Source organism: Tachyglossus aculeatus, chromosome 9 (genome assembly GCF_015852505.1).
Source record: "Tachyglossus aculeatus isolate mTacAcu1 chromosome 9, mTacAcu1.pri, whole genome shotgun sequence".
In the NCBI taxonomy this organism is placed as follows: Eukaryota; Metazoa; Chordata; class Mammalia; order Monotremata; family Tachyglossidae; genus Tachyglossus; species Tachyglossus aculeatus.
This window is the reverse complement of record NC_052074.1, coordinates 5,737,320-5,759,826: the sequence shown is the minus strand read 5'-3', so window position 1 is coordinate 5,759,826 and position 22,507 is coordinate 5,737,320. Positions and strand designations below refer to the sequence as shown.

Here is a 22,507-nt window from a genome sequence, read left to right as displayed (position 1 = left end):
ACCCTGCAATCTAGCTCTCACATAGGTTCCCTCTTAGTGGGGACCCCGAGGCAATTGCCCCATTACTTTTGGAGCTCGACTCCTAAACTTGATCTTCCCAGGTCTGTGACAGAGCCTGAGAGTTCTTAATTAGGGTTGAAAAGTTCCAAAATGGTGACTTTCTAGCCTATTGACTCTTTTCAAAGGTTGTCACCTCCCAGTTCTCATCCCTCTAAAATCGCTCCCCTCCTTCCCGCCCCTTCAGAATGAAAAGTTGGCACCTGTGGTACTCCCGATTTGACAGCGCCAGATGCGTGAACAAAGCCGTTATGCAACCATTTCTTACACCGAATCAATCGATTAATAGTATTTATTGAGTGCTTTCTGTGTGCAGTACCCTATACTAAGCGCTTCGGAGAGTACCTTGTGATAGAGTTGGTTAGTACAGTTCTCTGCACACCATAAGCGCTCAATAAATTTGCCTGACTGCCCACATTGAGGTTGCAATCTAGAATCTCAGATCCAGACTGACGGGCATTATGGGAAGACAGTCGCTAATTCTTCAAGGGTGGTCTTTCCAGATTTGTGGAATCGGAAGCTAATAAGTATTCTCTGCTAATATAAAATAGTTTCACTGGTGAGGTTTTAATTAAACTGAGCCCTTTTCTGTACCTTAATAGTCATGCTGGAAGCCGCTGCCGAGAACGTGTTGCAGCAGGACTTCAGTCATGCCATTAAAGTGGGGGTGAAGCATACGCAACAAATCATTCAAGGCATACAACAACTGGTAAAGGAAGGCGGAAAGGCCAAGAGGACCCCTCAGAAGTTGTTTACCGCTCCCCCGGAGATCGTGAAGTGTGTCCAGAAGTAGGTGCAACCCAAATTACGAATTTATTTGACACCTGAAAGGAACGTCTTGGTGGAAACTGTGTATGTATCTGAGTATCGTTCTAAATGGGAAAATAAATTCATTCATTCAATCGTATTTATTGAGCGCTTACTGTGTGCAGAGCACCGTACTAAGTGCTTGGGAAGTCCAAGTTGGCAACATCTAGAGACGGTCCCTACCCAACAGTGAGTGGGCTCACAGTCTAGAAGGGGGAGACAGACAACAAAACAAAACATATTAACAAAGTAAAATAAATAGAATAAATACGTACAAATAAAATACATAATAAAGAAATAGAGTAATAAATACGTACAAACACATATGCAATGTCGGCGCAGGGCCTAGGGGACGGCCAGAGGTGATAGACAACATTTTAAATTGTAAAGAGAATCGTTAGGGGCTAGCTGGACTACGGGCTGCTTGGGCCTTGGCTTCTCGCTTGGGTCTTTGCCATTCAGATGCCAAGGCTAATCAATCAATCGTATTTATTGAGCACTTACTATGTGCAGAGCACTGTACTAAGCGCTTGGAAAAGTGTAATATTAACAGAATTAGCAGAAATGTTCCCGTCTATAACAAGCTTACATTATTCCAGAATCTGTTCCCGGCCTGGATGGAGCAAGGGTGGCAGTAGAGGATCAGCTCATCAAATACCTGAAAAAAGAAAACAGAAGTAGAGGGAAGGGGGAGGTGGGGTGAAGTTACCAAAGATAGGGTTACAAACGTAAAATGTCAGCAGGCGAGCCTATGTGCCGTGGCCTCAGGGGCACTGAATAGTCAGGCTGCCCAGGGACTGAGAGAATTGTGCTTTTCTGCAGGAAAACATGGGCACTTCCAAAGGACAGTTAGCCAAAACGGAATAAAGAGTTGCCTCTAAGCACTGCTCTGTAGTCTTTCCATTTGGTCTGAAACTCTTTCATCAGTGTTCCAAAGTTCACTGTAACCTTGTTTGAATTTTCTGATTATCGACTGGTAGAGAGCCAGGATGTTGGTCATCTTTAAATTTGAATTCCTTTACCTTTTCAAAATTTTGAGGTGTCTTCTCATCGTCACGGGTTTTGAAGTGTGTTCATGTTCTCCCTCAAATGTTTGATGGTTTTAATCCAGTAGATCTACAGTTAAGTTTTACATCAACTTGTACTTCCCAAGCGCTTAGTACAGTGCTCTGCACACCGTAAGCGCTCAATAAATACGATTGAATGAATGAATTTTCTACTTTTTTTTAAGTACAATTAAATAGATCGAGGGTGGGGGCTCATCACTTAAAAATTTGTAACACTGAAGGTCGTAGGAGTTGCTACACTGTTTCTAATTGGTCTTTATGCCAACAGCCTCGCTACTGAGAAGATCTATGCAGTTTTTACAGATTTTAATCATGATAAAGTAAGTATACCATTTAAGAATCCATATTTAGCAGTATTTTGTAGTCTATTTTGTGCCACAACTCATACAGACAGGTTTAAAAGTTGTATTTCTGCCTTCATGTTGCTCTGACAGAAATACCCCAGACTTTGCTCAGGTTGTGTTTTTATCTCTTCTGGGGGTTTTAAGGTTTTTCCTTTAATTTCCAAAATTTTCCTTCCCTTTACGCCTCTCAATCATCAATGGTATTTATTGGGTCTTTACTGTGTTTAGAGCACTGTGCTGACAGCATTAGAATGGTAGACACAATCCCTGCCCACAAGGAGCTTAGAGTCTAGAGACATTAAAATAAATTATAGCTCGGGGAAAGGGCAGAGCATAAGGATAGTGCTATGGGGCTAAAAGTAGGGCCCAGGTGCGAGGAGACAACCACCATCCCCTGCTTCATCTGCTCCGGTTCTCTGCATAGCCTCTTCCCTTCCTGGGTGACAGTTCCCAAATATGTCACTTTAGGAGCCATTCAGAACTGAGTTTCCAGGGTTACTGGGTCCAGGCTCCTGGACCTAAATAATAAATCCGGGTGGGGGGTGAAGGAAAGTAGAGGAAATGTCTGATCTTCTTGTAACAACTGTACTTTCCTCTAGATTTCTAGAGATGAAGCCATTAATAAAATCAGATTAGATACCGAAGAGCAGCTGAAAGGTAATTGTGTCTTTTTGGTTTAATAATTACTGGTCCTTCGGGTTCTCATTGTCCCAGTGATGACGGTGTTTCTAATTCTTCACCCAACACACATAATGTGGATTGGAGAGATTTGACTTGATATGTGAATATGGGGATATTGGTGACTGTTTTAAAATCTCTCACAATCCAACATGAATCTCTGGTTGATTTTCCTCCCAGTGACAGTATGTTTCAGTATGCCGTTTAGCCGTTTAGAAAGCAACGCCATTATTGGTGGTGTTTTTCCATGTGTTAATAATCAGTAACAAAGCTATCGCTGAGCCGCTGAGAAGCTACTACTGCCAAAGAAAATTCTTGGAAGACTTCATCATTAGGTTTACCCTTCATTGTTCAAACCCTCCCATATAAATTTAATGGAGTAGGACTTAATGTGATGTGAATCACCTGTAAGTATAGAGGAAGTTTTGTCTCTCTTGGGGGACATAGGGACTTGTTAAGAGAAAAAAAAAGTATCTGGAATTCTGGAAAATCTCAGCTCCCGGGACCCTAATCCCCTAATTCCCCAAGAACATGAGTATAGCATTATACAAGGTTTTACAGACTATTCATGCGACACTGAAAGTTTGAGTTAATTCTGACTAAAGATAATAAAGCTAATGAGGTACTTTATTATCTTGTGTGGGAAAGAACAAAATTAATTGTTTTTAATCAACATTTTAGGTATAAAAATAAACCTTTTACATGATCCTTTGTAGAAGAAAAAAACATTTAAAATGTGTCTAAACCAAACTTCCTTTTACTCATAGTACCTAGTCTCTCAACTGAATTTCAAGAAAAAGGAAGATTCAATAAAAGTGATGAGACTATTTAAAAATCTCATGTTTAGGCATACCTTAATAACTAGTTTCTGACACGTGAAGAGAATAAAAGTTTAATTTAAACATTTTATGTCAGTTCCTTTAATTTCATTCAGGAGAAAATGAGCACTGAGGGCAAGTTATATAAGACTTTAAATTAGGTTTATTGTTCCTTTGAAGTGTTGGAGGTTTAGTGGTAATATAGAGTAAAGAGTTCTCTGATCCTCAATATCCAGGTTACGATAAAGTTGCCAAGACAGGGAGTGTGGGCTGCTTTTCAAGCTGCCAACAGTGCCTTTTCATAATACGGTGAGCCAAAGTTGTTTGGTGAGTAGCTTAGTCCAACAGGCAGCCACTCCCAACCTCATTGTCCATGTAAAGGGCAGGCAGGGCTCCAATAACAACAAATACCTGGTACTTAGACACTTAATGCTTTTGCCCAAGGATTTCATGGTTCTGATTCAACCTGCCTTTTGTTTGGGAACTAAAAGTCCTGAGATCATTCTCCTGAGAAGTTCATGGGGTCGGAGGGTGCTTCCAAAAGCCTGGATGCGTGTGTCAATGGTTTGTAGCTGCTTTATAGAAGCTTTTGTCCAACCAATATAGAAGAGTTTTCTTTTGGCTTATGTCTTGACTATCCAGAAAAATTTCCCGAAGCTGATCCATTTGAAATAATAGAATCCTTCAATGTGGTTTCAAAGGAAGTTTTTAGAAGTATTGTTCTGAATGAATACAGAAGGTAAATTTATTCATTTATTGCATAGTATTTACTTGAGTGCCCATTATGTGAATAGCCTGAGACAGCCATTTGGGAATGTTCAATAAACGCAAAGGACAAGACCCCTGCCCTCAGATCTTATAATCCAGTGGTTGTAATTCTTATCCCGTTTGGATCAAAATGATCATAAAAATGTGTCCGGCTGAACTTTTCTAGATTTTACAATAGCCTTGAAAATAACCACCCGCCCGAGTTAAGTCAATTCTTTTTCATGGGGAGAGATAGAGAATATTCCTATTTTGCTAATCAGAGATCCACTGAGGGGGAGGTGGAGCTAGTAAACAGAAAGCATCAAATGGGAAATTATTCCTACTTGTAAGACCCTGTAATTCAGTGTTTTTTCACTAAAGGTGTGATGGGCGAGATTTGACTTCACTCAGAGATATAAGCTGTGAGGTGGACATGTTTAAAACCCTTCACGGATCAGCGCTGTTCCAAAGAGGCCAAACTCAGGTAATGTTCGCCAGCATCAAGTGGCTTTTTCTCATGCTACAATGAAATGTTATAATAAATATAATAAACGAAATGTTATAATACTTCAAACGTTGAATTAAAAAATCATACGCGGTCACCATTTCCACTAATTCGTATTCATCCAGGCTAAAAACTCTCAAAGCCCTCATGGATATAGAACATTGCTTGGTACATAGTAAGCGCTTAACAAATATTATTAACGGTAATAATAAAATGTGCACTGTAACAGTGTTCTGCACTGCAGTTCCTGTTCAGTGGTTTCTATGTGTCAAGCAGCGTTATAAGCACTGAGGTAGATACAAATTAAACTGGGTGGATATAATCCCTGTCGCACCTGGCTCTCACAGTTAAAATAGGAGGGAGAATAGTAACTGAATCCCCATTTTGCAGTTGAAGAAACTGAGGTACAGAGAAGTTAAGCGATTTGCCCACCGTCACATAGGCAAGCAGCAGAGGGAGAGTTAGAACCCGGGTCATCTGGCTCCCAGACCACTGCTTTATCCACCAGCTTCTCTGTTAGTTTAGTTTCATAATGTCTCATAACGTGCTTTTTTATGGTATTTATTAATTGCTTACAGTGTGCCAGGCACTGTACTAATCGCTGGGATAGATCCCAAGTAATCAGGTTGGATGTAGTCCCTGTCCTGGGTGGGCCTCACACTCTTAATCCCCATTTTACAGACGAGGTAACTGAGGCATGGAGAAGTTAAGTGACATGCCCCAAGTCCCACAGCAGACAAGTGGCAGAGCTGGGATTAGTTGATTTTTGTGATTGTTTTTTATATTTTAATCATTTTTAAGCAGTTGACCTGTGTCCCTTTCCCTGGAGTTAGAACAGTACGGTCTGTCTTCGTTTCCCATATCTCCACCATCCTTTTAGGACAGAGAACTAGGGTAGAAGGGGTTGATCAGCCATGTACTTCCCAAGCGCTTAGTACAGTGCTCTGCTCATAGTAAGCGCTCAATAAATACGATTGATGATGATGATGTTCAATGTCGAGTCAAGATTAAGATGGAAGAAGAAGCCATCGACTACTGCTTCTTCTGCTAGGAACAATAAGTAGATATTTCCATTTCTTTCCTGCCTTGCTATTCCCATTAAGTGCTTTGATCAAGTGGCTGATAGATGAACCCCCATCTTACCTCCTTCCCTTCCCCACAGCACCTGTTTATATGTATATATGTTTGTACATATTTGTTACTCTATTTTACTTGTACATATCTATTCTATTTATTTTATTTTGTTAGTATGTTTGGTTTTGTTCTCTGTCTCCCCCTTTTAGACTGTGAGCCCACTGTTGGGTAGGGACTGTCTCTATATGTTGCCAACTTGTACTTCCCAAGCGCTTAGTCCAGTGCTCTGCACACAGTAAGCGCTCAATAAATACGATTGATGATGATGGTGATGAATACTAGGAAATGCCTATTTTCTCATTTTAGGTTCTTTGTACTGTTACTTTCGATTCATTGGAATCCAGTCTGAAGTCTGATCTGATTACGTCTGCTGTGAGGTGAGTTCATGTTTTTTAAGGATACAGTCACCAGCACTCATGACTAATATGAAGGAATACACAGAGAGACTTCTAAAAGACACTTGTAGAGATGTATAATGGGATTTTATTTGGGCTACAAAGGTCATGGGTTCAAATCACGGCTCCGCCACATGTCTGCTGTGACCTTGGGCAAGTCACTTGGCTTCTCTGTGCCTCAGTTACCTCATCTGTAAAATGGAGATTAAGACTGTGAGCCCCACGTGAGACAACCTGATCATCTTGTAACCTCCCCAGCGCTTAAAACAATGCTTTGCACATAGTAAGTGCTTAATGCATGTCATTATTAAGTGACCCCGGGGCCTTTTTATACCCTGTTGTCTTGTGATTCACCTTTTCACAAATGGGTAATGGAAATACTCTCAATGGCTGAATTCTTTAGCCTACTGGTGAAATGAGCCTGGGAGCCAGAGGAACTGGATTCTAATCCCAGCTCTGCCACTTGCCTGCTGTATGACCTTGGGCAAGTCACTTAATTTCTCTGTGCCTCAGTTTCCTCACCTGTGAAATGGGGGTTCGTTTCCTGTTCATAGTATTTAACAAATGCCATTGTTGTTGTTATTACCGCCATCTTCATAATTATTATTTTGGTCGTTCTTGAGACCTCTAGGGTAGTTTCCTGAGCAATCTTGAATGGACATTGTCCTGTCCTTTGTCCAGAGCATTTCTCCTGCTTCGTAAATCGTATCCCGACTTGCATTAGCTGTCATTCCCCTGGACCATTCCAGTGTCCGGGACCCCAACAACTCCAGGCTCACCCCTTTTCGCCCCATTCCAAAACTGTTTTTAATGTCTCACAGCTAAAAATCTAGATTTAAAATGTGTGTAATCAAAGTGAAACGTATCCCTCCTGAATATCTGCGGAAAATATGTCAAACAGCCATGGGAGAAAAGGGTAGCGAAAGTATCGCATTCTTCCTGTGTTCGTTTCAAGCTGATTTCATTTATAGTTAGGTAATACAAGGCTCTCTTTACGTTTATGCTACAAACAAATGGTGTTACATTTACGTGACTTTTTAATTGACAGACTCTTGGTTTTCATTTATAGCGGAGTAAAAGATAAAAATTTCATGCTGCATTATGAGGTAAGAGTTTTGAGTTATTTTGGGATTCTGGGCTACTACTAGAGGCAGTCCAGCGCTTAGAACAGTGCTTTGCACATAGTAAGCGCTTAACAAATACCGTCATTATTATTATTACTAGAGGGCTGCATTGCTGCCAAAATGCTACACAGAGTTTTGAAGAAAAAAATCAAAAGGGAGGGGAAAAGGTTTTTTTCCAGTACACATACTTGGTGAAACTTAAATTTCAATTAAGCGTCGTGATTGGCAGTGCATTTTTCAACCCATCTTTAATTGTTTCAGTGAATATACTAAAAGTAAAAGAATGTGGGTTTTTCATTATTAAACCTATCAATTTGCTTTATTTCATTTTCTTTCTGAGGGCATTAAATGGCTTGTGCGAATTCCGAAGGCTTCTTTTGTGTATTACTGAAAGCCTGTTTTTGTATGTGTGTGTGTTTTTTGTTTTGCGTGTGGTTTTTAGTTTCCTCCTTATGCCACTAATGAAATTGGAAAAGTCACTGGTGTAAATAGAAGAGAGCTCGGACACGGTGAGCGACACTACCAACTTCCGAGCTGACTTTGGAACACCTCTGATCCATTTTATACTTACCGTGTCGCATGCTTCCCGTAGGTGCACTTGCCGAGAAAGCTCTGATTCCAGTTGTTCCCAGAGACTTTCCTTTCACAATGAGAGTCACATCCGAAGTCCTGGAGTCCAACGGTAGGAAGATTTCGCCTTTTGTTTCAGTGGCTCAGCGACCGAATCGGCCCATTCATTCATTTAGTCAATCAGTCGTATTGATTGAGCGCTTAGTGGGTGCAGAGCACTGGAGTAAGCGCTTGAAAAGTACAATTCGGCAACAAAGAGAGACAATCCCGGCCCACAACAGCTCAATTACCAGAGCTTCGTATAAGCCAAACCTCTTACACGTTGGCCTGATACAGTGGCAGTTGTGCGTACTGATGCCGTCCCCCAGGCCATAATGGGACGATCTAGTAGCAACTGCAAACAAGTGTGCTGGGTAAATCTGAAAGGGACAACCACCTTGATTCCCTTTCCCCAACCGCCCCCCGCCCCTTTCCCCCCTCTCTCACACACACACACCCTGGAGATGAGTTTTTAATTGCAGCTCTAATAATAATAATAATTATGGTACTTGTTAAGCGCTTATCATTTGCCAGTTATTGGTCCAAGCACTGGGGTAGATATAGATTAATCAGATTGGACCCAGTCCCTGTCCCACATGGGGCTCACACTCTTATCCCCGTTTTACAGATGAGGGAGCTGAGGCACAGAGGAAGTGAAGTGACTTGCCAAGGTCACACAGCAGACAAGTGGCGGAGCCAGGATTAGAACCCAGATCCTTTTGATGCTCAGGCCCATGCTCTGTCCACTAAGCCACGCTGCTTTATCAGCTCTACATCCTGTTCCATCTTCCCGCCGCCCCCTTCAAACACATCTCAAGACACACGTCTAAATCTGGGTCAGAATACATCCACCCGACCCTGACTTGGGGCTTATGTATGGGCCAAGTCCAGCCCGTCCAGAGCCTCTACTAGCTCTTTTGTTCCTGACTTTTAAAACCTGACTCCTCCAGTCTGTCCGTTATTAATGCTCCTCATTCAGCCCTGGGATTAATTTCACAGACAAAATGCCAACGGATTCCCGAACCCCTCTCTTCCCGGCTTAATTACCCAGAGAGTTTTGTAAATATGTGATTTCTTCTCGGTTTGTTCCTCCTGCAGCCAGTCAGGTTAACTTTTGTTGCAGTTTCCTAAGAAATGACTTAAGGGGCTAAGTTAACCCCTGATGATTCTTTTTTTATTAGTAATGTTAATGACAATGATTGTGGTCTCTGTTAAGCCCTTACTTTGTACCAAGCACTGGGGCAGAAACAAGATAATGAGGTCAGACCCAATCCCTTTCCCACTTCAGGCTCGCAGTGTAAGAGAAAGGCAGAACAGGTATTTAACCCCCATTTTGCAAATAATAATAATAATCATCATCATCATCATCATCAATCGTATTTATTGAGTGCTTACTATGTGCAGAGCACTGTACTAAGCGCTTGGGAAGTACAAATTGGCAACATATAGAGACAGTCCCTACCCAACAGTGGGCTCACAGTCTAAAAGGGGAAGACAGAGAACAAAACCAAACATACTAACAAAATAAAATAAATAATAATAATAATAATAAATAATAAATGAGGGAACTGAGGCATAGAGGAGTTAAGTGACTTGCCCTTGATTGTACCATGTGGTTGTATCTAATTAAAAAGGCTAAACACATTAAACACCTTTCCTTATTGTTTGAGAGCTATATTGTAATCATTTTGTTCCTCCTATAGGCTCCTCTTCTATGGCATCTGCATGCGGTGGGAGTTTAGCATTAATGGATGCAGGTACGTAGATATTTGTATATTCTTTAAAATATCTAGCATTCTCTGCGCACTTGATATGGAAAAATTAGGTAGTCTAGGCTGAAATACGTACTAAAAGCTGGAGTGGGTGCAAGAAAGGCCGACTGATCAGGGTCTCTGTCCCACTAAAGGCTCTCAGTCTATCCCTAGAACCTCACACCCTTCTCGTCCTTGGCTCCCTTCCTCGTCACCCTTCATCATTTCTGTCTCTCTTTCTTTCTCTGCATCTACACACAATCTCATCAGATCAGAGCTGTCATGAGCAGCAGGTCCTGCCACAAACTGATTGATTGCTTCCATGGCGGGGGGGACCCCAGCAAAAAGCAACTCCAAACCACTGCCCCAGAGACTGGGCTGCACCCGATTACCCCTGCTGGGAAACCCCCGCAGGGCTGTGTCCTTTCAAAACCGCGCTTTGTTCATGCCACTAAAATGAAGTCAAATTTAAGGTAACCCAAGTTAGTTTTTGAGAGAAATCCGTTCCCTTGCAAATTTCAGGAGTTCCAGTTTCCTCCGCTGTCGCGGGTGTAGCAATCGGATTGATCGCCAAAAACAACTCTGAGAAAGGAGAAATCGAAGATTACCGTTTGATGACAGATATCCTGGCAAGTGTCCTGGCAGTGTTTTGTGTTGTTTTTTTTTTTTTCTAGAGCTAAGGGTAAACGTCCCTTGAAAGATCCCAGATATGTTGGTGAAGACCTTAATGTATTTATTAGTTAGTCCTCAGAGATAACTTACCTTGCTTTTCTCATCAGAAAGTCATCCTTAGGTAATTTAATCACCTAGGAAGGCTCAGTTGGGTGTATTCATTCATTCAGTTGTATTTATTGAGCACTTTGTGCAGAGCACTGTACTAAGCGCTTGGGAGAGTACACTGTAACAATAAACAGACGCATCCCCTGCCTGGGTATACCTACCCAAGTTTCAAAAAGTGTGAGTTTTAATACCAGGAAATTTATCCTGTGGAAAATACTTGGAAGTTGGAGAGACCCAGAAGCACTTAAATCCTAAATAAGGCAAATCAATCAGTAGTATTTATTGAGCGCCTACCCTGTGCAAAGCACCTTACTAAACTCTTGGGAGAGTACAATAGCCATTACCTGCCCACAGGGAGTTTACGAATCTAGCAGAGATTTTACTCAAAATCTGCAGGCACTCGGAAGTACGCTTTCAGAGCTAAAACCAAAAAAAGCCCTTTGAAACTTTTCACACTTGGTGAATTTATGAAATTCTGTGGGCCTTTTCATCTCAATCAATCAATTGTATTTATTGAGCGCTTACTGTGTGCAGAGCACTGTATTAAGCACTTGGGAAGTACAAGTTGGGAACATATAGAGACAGTCCCTACCCAACAGTGGGCTCACAGTCTAAAAGTCTCGAGAAGCTCTATAAAATATACTATAATGGGTTTCTTGTGATCTTAAAGGGAATTGAAGATTATAATGGTGACATGGACTTTAAATTGGCTGGCACCAATAAGGGAATAACTGCATTGCAGGTATGTTTTTAATTTACCTTCGAGGAATTTTAGTAAAGGTAATGGAGACAATGTCACTGGTTATGTTATTGATGTTCTTTTCTGCCTCTTCCACTCCACTCCAGGCTGATATCAAATTACCCGGGATACCAATCAAAATTGTAATGGAAGCTATTCAGCAAGCCACAGGTAAGTGTGAATAAATAATTCCATTTAAAAAAGGTGGTCTACAGCCTATTACCATTTCTTTCAAACCTAGGCCTTTAAGCAGCAAAGCTTTCTTTGCCCCTTCTTGTCCTGCTCTGAAAATAGAGATAAGTATTCTTGCCAAAACTGATTATTCTTTTCAGGATAATACATTTTCATTGTCCTGTTTTTCCCTTCTAGTGGCAAAGAGGGAAATATTACAGATTATGAACAGGACCATTTCAAAGCCTCGAGCAAGCAGAAAAGAAAATGGACCAGTTGTAGGTAATTGTGTACCCACATCACCCTTTATTTCATAGTTCAATATTAGCAAATGAAAGCAATTTTTACCAAATCCTTTTCTAAAATCAGTCAGTCTAATTTACTGAGCACTTACTGTGTGCAGGGTACTGTACTAAGCGTTTTGGAGAGGACAATATGACAGATTTGATAGACATGATGAGCTTACCATCTAGAGGGGGAGATATACATTAATAGAAATAAATTTTGGATATGTACATAAGTACTGTGGGGCTGAGGGTGGGGTGGATAGCACAGGCACCTTTCATATATCTGACAAGAATACGGGCACCATTGAGATTCATATTCACTCCCAAATGTGATTATATCTGCTCTACATTTCAGAAACTGTTCAGGTGCCATTATCAAGAAGGGCTAAATTTGTTGGCCCTGGTGGATATAATATAAAAAAACTTCAAGCTGAAACAGGTGAGAACTGAATATACACTCATTTTTTAAAAGGTCTTTTTTGTGTATTTGCTAATCAATCAACTGTATTTGTTGGGCAGCTACTATGTGCAGAACACTGCTCTAAATGCTGGGGTAGATATAAACTAATCAGATTGGACACCGTCCTTGTCCCAAATGGGGCTCATGGTATTAATCCTCATTTTACAGATGAGATAACTGAGGCCCAGAGAAGTGAAGTGACTTGCAGAGCCGGATTAGAACTCCAGTCCTTTGTCTCCCAGGGCCTTGCTTTTTCCACTGGGCCGTGCTTAATGTGCAAACCTTCTGATATTTGCAGGGCAGGGAAGCGCCCTTCCCGTTCAGACCCAAATCTAGGGGTGAATCTGTTTATCCCGTGTGAGGCAAGAGTAGGCTTAGAACCGCACGCATTTATAGAAACATCTCAGTTTGCCAGATGAAAGCAGCTTTGTACGAATGCAACTGCCACCCCACCACCTCCGCCTCTGTGCAGCTCCAACTGTGCCCAGGTTCTTCTAGATCCCTGCCTACCCATAATCAATCAATCAATCGTATTTATTGAGCGCTTACTGTGTGCAGAGCACTGTACTAAGCGCTTGGGAAGTACAAGTTGGCAACATATAGAGACAGTCCCTACCCAACAGTGGGCTCACAGCAAGGAAGGGGAGAGCTAGCGAAGCCCAGATCTTCACTCACCCCTCACTTCGTCCTCTCTGCTCTTTGCATGGGACAGAAGCAAGAGTCGTCCAGACAAGGCACTCCTGTGGAGGGTGATGATCAATTCTGTGGGGTTTTTTCGTTTGTTTGAAAGGTGTCACCATCAGTCAAGTGGATGAAGAGACGTTTTCTGTCTTCGCCCCGACACCCACTGCTATGCATGAAGCGACAGAGTTCATTAATGAAATCTGCAAAGATGACGTAAGAGCCCTTGCCTTTGATGTGTGCGTTGTAATTTACTTTTTGTGAGTTGTTTTGTGAATCCGCGACTGATACCGTGCCTTGCCCTCTACAGCAGGAGCAGCGGTTGGAATTTGGTGCTGTCTATACTGCCACGATAACTGAAATTAGGTAAGTTATAATGTGGGGTGGTTTATTTTAAGAACACGTGAAATCCAGGTGTCAACGGTCTCCTCGGCGCTCATTTCTTTGGACATCATTCGTAACCCATTGCCTTTTCATTTTCTTGTCTTCCAATAGATTGTAATGATGGAAAAAGATTTAGTAGCATTCATTCAGTCGTATTTATTGAGCGCTAACTGTGTGCAGAGCACTGGACTAAGCGCTTGGGAAGTCCAAGTTGGCAACATAGATGGTCCCTACCCAACAGCAGGCTCACAGTCTAGAAGGGGGAGACAGACGACAAAACAAAACGTATTAACAAAATGACAACCGTCAGAATAAACAGAATTATAGCTATATTTTACCGATTAGGTCACTGAGGCGCAGAGAAGTGAGGTGATTTCATTCATTCATTCATTCAATCGTATTTATTGAGCGCTTACTGTGTGCAGAGCACTGTACTAAGCGCTTGGGAAGTACAAGTTGGCAACATATAGAGACAGTAGCATGTGGCTCTGTGCTGTTTGCCTATAAATCCAATTCAATTACCTTGGAATGGCAATAGTTTGAATATAGCTTTCAGAGAATTTTGTATAATCCTCACCTTCCCCAGAAGATCAGCGGGAAAATGTTTCTCCACTGAATGTTAATTTTAAGAGATTTTTAAACATATACTGTGGGCTGAGGAAAGAAGGGTCCAGAGTAGCCTGATTCCTGTTTGTTTGAATGTTCAGGTGATCCTGTTTTGCCCCAGAATGGGAGTTTCTTCTTAGATTCTGTGTTTTCTGAGAGTAATGTTGGCATTTTAAGTCAGCATATAATGTGTAGACCAGTTTACGTTTAGAATATCCAAAGCAAATTTCTCCCCCGCCCCCCCAAAAAAATTACCTTAGAAAGTTACTACAATTCCAGAATTGTGACATAATCCTATAAATGCACCAAATCCTAGAAATCCTAGAAATCCTAGAAATAGAATTAAAACCCTCTTGATATTTTTCATAAAACCAACTACGTGTAAATATTTCTGAAGCGGGAAACCTCCCTCAGAGGAATTGGAGTGGTCTGGACCAAGAGCTGAGGCTTTTTAGACTGTGAGCCCACTGTTTGGGTAGGGACTGTCTCTTTATGTTGCCATCTTGTACTTCCCAAGCGCTTAGTACAGTGCTCTGCACACAGTAAGCGCTCAGTAAATACGATTGATTGATTACGGGCCCATCCATCACTCTCCACATGACAAAAAATGTCAGTGGGTCATAGAAAATTCTGTCAGTTGGAACTTCTTGAAGAGTTGCCTTTTCAGATTTTTTCTGTGGAAAAGTAGTTTTATTGAGAAGGGAAAATCCAGAGGAAGTGGAGGTTTTTCAGTATTTCCCTCTTCCCGAAGGGAATGTTTGTCTTTCCTACAGTGGTTCACAGAGACTGAAGTGGAAAACTTAGCTAGTCTTCATTTTCAACCAGAAATGAAAAGTTTGAGGGCCTGGGTCTAGATACATTGAAATGTAAATATAGGAAAATCTGAATCATAGATCAATTTTTTAAAAAAATTTTAGAGGACAATTGCCATATTCATTATGAACAGACCTGCAGATATATATTTACTGGAGTAACCAAGTACTTTTCTGGAATTGCAGAGATATTGGAGTGATGATAAAACTGTATTCAAACATGACTCCCGTGTTACTTCACAACACCCAGCTTGATCAAAGAAAGGTAAAATTAAAGTGGGGGTCTTTTGGGGCGATGTATTTTTGTGACGGCTTCTTCTGAAGACTCTTTAAGTGTTTCTTGCACGAGGCTGGTCAAAATGGGACCAAAACCCACGAAAGTAGAGAACGGGGGACCCGTCGTGAAACCCATCCCCTACTTTCTTCCCTCGACCTACATATCCCTGCTTCCTCCTAACAAGAGTTCTGAATGATAATAATAATAAATAATAATAATTGTGGTATTTGTTAAGTGCTTACTATGTGTCAGGCACTGTACTAAGCGTTGAACTAGATGCAAGCAAATTGGGTTGGACGGGGTCCCTGTCCCACATGGGGTTCACAGTCTTAATCCCCATTTTACAAACGAGAGAAGGCACAGAGAAGTGAAGCGACTTGCCCAAGGTCACACAACAGGCAAGTGGTGGAGCCGGGATTAGGACTCAGGTTCTTCGGACTCCCATGCCCGGGCTCTATCCATTAGGCCACACTGCTTCTGAACAGCCCGATCATAAGTGGGAGCAGTACAGGGGACTTCTGTCTAGGGATGGCACACTAGATCATCATCAATCGTATTTATTGAGCGCTTACTATGTGCAGAGCACTGTACTAAGCGCTTGGGAAGTACAAATTGGCAACATAATGACTGTGTAACAAATAGTCCAAAGCTATCATTTATCAGTTTCGTTAGGATTGTGCAGTTCCTTCCTCTCCCCCTCGTCCCCCTCTCCATCCCCCCCATCTTACCTCATTCCCTTCCCCACAGCACCTGGATATATGTATATATGTTTGTACATATTATTACGCTATTTTACTTGTACATATCTATTCTATTTATTTTATTTTGTTAGTACGTTTGGTTTTGGTCTCCGTCTCCCCCTTTTAGACTGTGAGCCCACTGTTGGGTAGGGACTGTCTCTATATGTCACCAACTTGTACTTCCCAAGCGCTTAGTCCAGTGCTCTGCACACAGTAAGCGCTCAATAAATGCGATTGATTGATTGACGAGACCAGACGTTGGTTTCAGAAGCTGCCAGATCGGAAAGACCCCTTTTAGCCGAAGAGAGAGGGTCTCCATCAAAGCTGCCTTCACCTGTTGTGAAAGCCCATTGGCTCAGTGGAAAGAGCTCGGGCTTTGGAGTCAGAGGTCATGGGTTCAAATCCCGGCTCCGCCACTTGTCAGCTGTGTGACTTTGGACAAGTCACTTCACTTCTCTGGGCCTCAGTTCCCTCATCTGGAAAATGGGGATTAAGTCTGTGAGCCCCCCTCGTGGGACAACTTGACTACCTTGTATCTACCCCAGCGCTTAGAACAGTGCTTTGCACATAGTAAGCGCTTAATAAATGCCATCATTAGTATTATTGTTATGTACATGCAAGAGCCAGACTCAGATCAGACTCCCTCTGGATCGTTGCAGTTGTAGTCTTAGCCGGGAGCCACCCATCTCCTGCCCAGGGTTGGCCAAAGAGCCGTTCTGTCACCTGGGTAAGGGTAGCAGGGGACTCTGCCCAAAGAGCCCACGAGGCCCAGACTGAACAGAGGACAGTGCTCTGCACATAGTAAGCGCTCAGTAAATACGATTGATGATGGTGATGATGATGATTGAGCCATGCTCTAGCCATCTTCACTCCTCAAGCTAACAGCGCTCCTGAGGGAGCCACTCTGCTCAGATGAGGGGGGTTTTGAGCAGTTGAAGTCTCACCTGGGTCAAGGGGAGGGCCTGTTGATTTCCATTTTGGAAACTTCCAAGACCGGCGTTGGGTTCCGATTCACTTTTAGAAATTTAATGGAGACGATGTGCTGCCGGCATCCCGGAATCGGCGGCGGTAGCATCCGGCGCTTTTGCGGTGGGCCCACCCCTGGGGCCCACGGGAGCTGGTCTGGGGTGGGTTTGGATTTCAAACGGGTGGTGGGATTCACTTCTCCTCTGGGTCATCATCATCATCAATCGTATTGAGCGCTTACTGTGTGCAGAGCACTGTACTAAGCGCTTGGGAAGTACAAGGTGGCAACATATAGAGACAGTCCTACCCAACAGTGGGCTCACAGTCTAAAAGGGGGAGACAGAGAACAAAACCAAACATACTAACAAAATAAAATAAATAGAATAGATATGTACGTGATGAACATCTCCTGGGATTCTTAAGTGAAGAAGTGAAGAAGAAGTGAGCCCCTTCCTTCCTCTCCCCCTCGTCCCCCTCTCCATCCCCCCATCTTACCTCCTTCCCTTCCCCATAGCACCTGTATATATGTATATATGTTTGTACAGATTTATTACTCTATTTATTTTACTTGTGCATATCTATTCTATTTATTTTATTTTGTTAGTATGTTTGGTTTTGTTCTCTGTCTCCCCCTTTTAGACTGTGAGCCCACTGTTGGGTAGGGACTGTCTCTATATGTTGCCAATTTGTACTTCCCAAGCGCTTAGTACAGTGCTCTGCACATAGTAAGCGCTCAATAAATACGGTTGATGATGATGATGATGAATGCTAATTGTCTTTCAGATTCGACACCCTAGTGCCCTGGGATTAGAAGTTGGCCAGGAAATTCAGGTATGGGTTTTAGAAATAAGGAGGGTGGAAGCTGAGGGGGGTGGGTGGGGGGCTCCTTCTGTGGGGATGGCAAACCTATCTGGGTTCTGGAGCGGGAGGTCTAATGTATTCTGGTCATAATAATAATGGCATTTGTTAAGCGCTTACTATGTGCAAAGCACTGTTCTAAGCGCTGGGGGGGATACAATGTGATCAAGTTGTCCCACCTGGGGCTCACAATCTTAATCCCCATTTTTACAGTTGAGGTAACTGAGGCTCAGAGAAGAGTGACTTGCCCAAGCTCACACAGCAGACTTGTGGTGGAGCGGAATTCGAACCCCTGACCTCTGACTCCAAAGCCCGGGCTCTTTCCAGTCATGTTTCCCTCAGTTACCCGGGGTTGTTCAAGAACCCACAGTTCCCCTATCGTCCCTTTTTCAAAGGGCTCCTAAACCAGAGAATCGTATTTAATGTGCTAAAATAAAACCCACTTAATTTTTTTAAAAAAATTTTAGCCTCACGTTTTAAAAATTCTGAAAAGCTGACCGTTACCCCTAAGTGTGTGTTTTTTAAACCTCAAAATCCTGTGTAATCCCAGTTCATGCAGTTTTTATTAGTGTTGTGTGCACCTCGATTGCCCGTCTTTAATGATGCTATTGCGTAGCCTGTGGGGTTATATAGGGGCCTGAAATTTTGGTGAAACATTGATTTGTCAATCAATCAATCGTATTGGGCGCTTACTATGTGCAGAGCACTGTACTAAGCGCTTGAAGGGTTTGTCATTTTCGTGATGTCACCTGACCAGCGTAGAAGCCTTTGGCAAACAGCTTTTCAGCTTCAGTTGGAGCCGAAATGGCATGGCTTGGGACCTGTGGTACTTTGCAGAGTCTGCAGCAGCAATGGCCAAGGAAATGCCTCTTAGGTTGCCCTGGGTGAGACAAACTGAGTCTGAACTGATCCTCTTACAGCTCACCCATCACTTAGGGCGGTACTTGGCATATAGTAAGTGCTTAATAAATACTTAATAAGTAATTTATAATTAAAATTTATTACAAGGAGCAACACGTCCTGGTGGCCAGCACATGAACCTGAGAGTCAGGACCTGGCTCTTAATCCCGACTCTGCTAGATGCCTACTGGGTCAGTCAGTTGTAATTATTAAGCGCTTACTGTGTGCAGAACACTCTACTAAGCGCTTGGGATAGCACAGTATAGCGTTCTCTGCCCACAGCGAGCTTACCGTCTAGAGCCAGAGAAGCAGCGTGGCTCAGTGGAAAGAGCCCGGGCTTTGGAGTCAGAGGTCATGGGTTCAAATCCCGGCTCTGCCAGTTGTCAGCTGGGTGACTTTGGGCAAGTCACTTCACTCCTCTGGGCCTCAGTTACCTCATTTGGAAAATGGGGATTAAGACTGTGAGCCCCCCGTGGGACCACCTGATCACCTTGTAACCTCCCCAGCGCTTAGAACAGTGCTTTGTACATAGGAAGCACTTAATAAATGCCATTATTGTAATTATTATTAGAGGGGGGTTAATATAAATAAATTACCTTGGGTTCGTCACTTAATTCTTGTACTTCCCAAGCGCTTAGTACAATGCTCTGCACACAGTAAGTGCTCAATAAATACCATTGATGATGATGATGATGATGAATTCTCTGGGCCTCAGTTTCCTCATCTGTAAAATGGGGATTCAGTACCCATTCTTCCCTCCTACTTAGAGCTGGGACGGGGACTGTGTCCAACATGATTAACTTGTAGTTTACCCCGGTGCTTAGAACACATGGTAAGTGCTTAACAGATACAAAAAGAATGATATCTTTTAGACTGTGAGCCCACTGTTGGGTAGGGACTGCCTCTATATGTTGCCAATTTGTACTTCCCAAGCGCTTAGTACAGTGCTCTGCACATAGTAAGCGCTCAATAAATACGATTGATGATGATGATATGGTCATTAGACTGTAGAGGCAGCCTGGGACCTGCTTAGCAGCAGAAGGAAGAGAAGAAGGAAAGAGCCCCAGGGAAGCATTGTCAAACCAGGAACAGGGTTCGGGGAAGGGAGGTTTTCTACTGGGCCGTCCTCACGAGACACCAGTGGCTCCGCGGGAGGACCAGCGCTTAGAACAGTGCTTTGCACATAGTAAGCGCTTAATAAATGCATTAATTATTATTATTATTATTATTATTATCAAGGGCTGCATGGTTATGGACTAGATTGGAGTTGGGGAAAAGGGTGTTGTTGGATGGGTGGCTTCACACCTCCACCTCGAAGGATTCTAGCATGTTCTTCTGGCTCACTTCCCATAATGGCAGGCCAGGCTTGAGAACTAGGCAAGGGAAGTAAGATTCAGTGATTTTTTTCTTCTTCATGGTATTTAAGCACTCTTTTTTTTTTTTAATGGTATTCGTTAAGCGCTAATTACGTGCCAAGGACTGTACTAAACACTGGGGTAGACACAAGCTAATCAAGTTGGACTCAATCCACGTCCCATAAGGGGCTCATAGTCTAGTGGATAGAGCTAGGAGTCAGAAGGACCTGGGCACTAATCCCACCTCCCCAACATGTCTGCTGTGTGACCTTGGGCAAGTCACTTCACTTCTCTGTGCCTCAGTTCCCTCATCTGTAAAATGGGGATTAAGACTGTGAGCCCCACATGGGACAACCTCATCTCCTTGTGTTCCCCCCAGCGCTTAGAACAGTGCTTTGCACATAGTAAGCGCTTAACAAATACCAACATTATTATTATTATTAACCCTCATTTTACATTCATTCATTCAATCGTGTTTATTGAGCACTTACTGCGTGCAGAGCACTGTACTAAGCGCTCGGATTAGGGCTTTTTTTCATCTCATTTTTCATCTCATTTACAGATGAGGCACAGAGAAGTCCAATGACTTGGCCAGGGTCACACAGCAGACAAGTGGCAGAGCTGGTATTCGTGCCCTGGTCCTTCTGACTCCGAGCTCTATCCACTAGGCCACACTGCCTACTGTATACCAGACACCATACTATCTACTGGGGTAGATACAAGTCGATCAGATTGGACTCCGTCCCTGCCCGACATAGGACTCACAGTCTTAATCAGAGAAGCAGCGTGGCTCAGTGGAAAGAGCACGGGCTTTGGAGTCTGAGGTCATGGGTTCAAATCCCGGCTCCGACAATTGGCAGCTGTGTGACTTTGGGCGAGTCACTTAACTCCTCTGGGCCTCAGTTCCCTCATCTGTAAAATGGGGGTGAAGACTCTGAGCCCCCTGGGGGACAACCTGATCACCTTGTAACCTCCCCAGCGCTTAGAACAATCAATCAATCAAATTTATTGAGCGCTTACTGTGTGCAGAGCACTGTACTAAGCTCTTGGGAAGTACCAGTTGGCAACATATAGAGACAGTCCCTACCCAACAGTGGGCTCACAGTCTAGAAGGGACTAGAACAGTGCTTTGCACCTAGTAAGCACTTAATAAACGCCATCATGATTATTATTATTATTATTGTTAATCCCCATTTTACAGATGAGGTAACTGAGGCTCAGAAAAGTGAGGTATCTTGCCCAAGATTACACAGCAGAGCAGTGTCTGAGCTGGGATTAGAACCCAAGTCTTTATGACTTGCGGGCCCGTGCATGATCTACTAGGGCATTTTCATGAGAGGCTAATCATTTTTATAATTGTCCCCATAAAACTGCATTAAAGCACCAAGCATCGTGCTGAGCCAAGTGCTGTAGAAGCAAATAAAACAAACGGTCTCTGCCTTCTGCAAGTCGGGTAGACGTGCATACTGGGTTTTTTTAACTTGTTGCCTAACCAACCGTTGCTGTAAACGTCAAAGTGATTGAGTTCCTTTGTCCAACGCAGGTGAAATACTTTGGCCGCGATCCCACCGATGGGAGAATGAGGCTTTCAAGGAAAGTGCTCCAGTCTCCTGCAACAACCGTAGTCAAAACTCTGAGCGATCGAAACAACATCGTAATGGGAGAGAGGGTTTCAGAGCCGGCTAGCTCCTCCTCCCAGTGACTAATGTGATGAAAGAAGCTAAATCAAAATGGGGAAGAGACGGTGAATGTATTCGATCACGCCGATTTGTGTATAGTATAAATAGGTCCTAATTTGTATTAAAACCTCCACATGTGTTTTGTGGTCCGTAATTCATTTCTCCATACAGCAGTTCACATTCCCGTGGCCCTTCTAGAATCCCATTGTAAGATGTTTATTTTGATACTCTAATATTTAGAAAAGAAAGGCCAGAATGAAGGAGTTTTCTGCTCTGGAAAGAGATGCATTGGAGCGTCCTAGACTGAGTCGAAAAGGAAAATGGAGGGAGATGTAGGGTGTTAGAGTTTCCATTTTCTACCACGGTTATTCTTTTATGTGACTGATAAAGCCCTCACCCTCTCCTCAACCCCATCGGATGTTGGGGAAGCGGTCTACCCGCTTACTTTGTTCAAAGGCTGGTTGCACGCATTTGAAGCCATCAGTACGTATATGCTGTTGCCAAAGTTGGAAAAATAAGCTGGGTTTGCTCTAGTTGTAATTGTGCTTTTCCTCTGGTTGTAATTGTACTTTCCCAAGCACTTAGTACAGGGCTCTGCTGAAAAGTAAGAGCTCCATAAATATCATCAATTGGTTGGTTGGTTTCCTTAGCAGAGGAGTCTGCCCAGCACCAAGCTCTGCAGAGGGTAGAAGTCCAAGTAATGCCTTGCCAAAGAAAGATAGTTAACTGAATGTCACTTGATATCCATTATAGAGCTAGTTCAAATAACTGGGGTG

The 22,507-nt window shown here is 42.9% G+C and overlaps 1 protein-coding gene across 1 annotated transcript in view; it reads left to right on the top strand.

The window, feature by feature from the left end:
- PNPT1 (polyribonucleotide nucleotidyltransferase 1) overlaps positions 1-21,873 on the top strand; it is a 39,568-nt gene extending 17,695 nt beyond the window's left edge. Inside the window, exons 9-28 of the mRNA XM_038751617.1 lie at positions 660-846; positions 2,200-2,251; positions 2,875-2,932; positions 4,414-4,510; positions 4,900-5,002; positions 6,464-6,534; positions 7,622-7,658; positions 8,119-8,185; positions 8,269-8,358; positions 9,989-10,042; positions 10,559-10,665; positions 11,487-11,558; positions 11,663-11,726; positions 11,925-12,008; positions 12,369-12,452; positions 13,264-13,370; positions 13,465-13,520; positions 15,143-15,221; positions 17,723-17,770; positions 21,596-21,873. Of these exons, the coding sequence (XP_038607545.1) occupies positions 660-846; positions 2,200-2,251; positions 2,875-2,932; positions 4,414-4,510; positions 4,900-5,002; positions 6,464-6,534; positions 7,622-7,658; positions 8,119-8,185; positions 8,269-8,358; positions 9,989-10,042; positions 10,559-10,665; positions 11,487-11,558; positions 11,663-11,726; positions 11,925-12,008; positions 12,369-12,452; positions 13,264-13,370; positions 13,465-13,520; positions 15,143-15,221; positions 17,723-17,770; positions 21,596-21,754 (1,676 nt within the window). The 3' untranslated portion in view covers positions 21,755-21,873. The remainder of the gene's footprint in view (positions 1-659; positions 847-2,199; positions 2,252-2,874; positions 2,933-4,413; positions 4,511-4,899; positions 5,003-6,463; positions 6,535-7,621; positions 7,659-8,118; positions 8,186-8,268; positions 8,359-9,988; positions 10,043-10,558; positions 10,666-11,486; positions 11,559-11,662; positions 11,727-11,924; positions 12,009-12,368; positions 12,453-13,263; positions 13,371-13,464; positions 13,521-15,142; positions 15,222-17,722; positions 17,771-21,595) is intronic.
- The last annotated feature ends 634 nt before the right edge of the window (positions 21,874-22,507 follow it).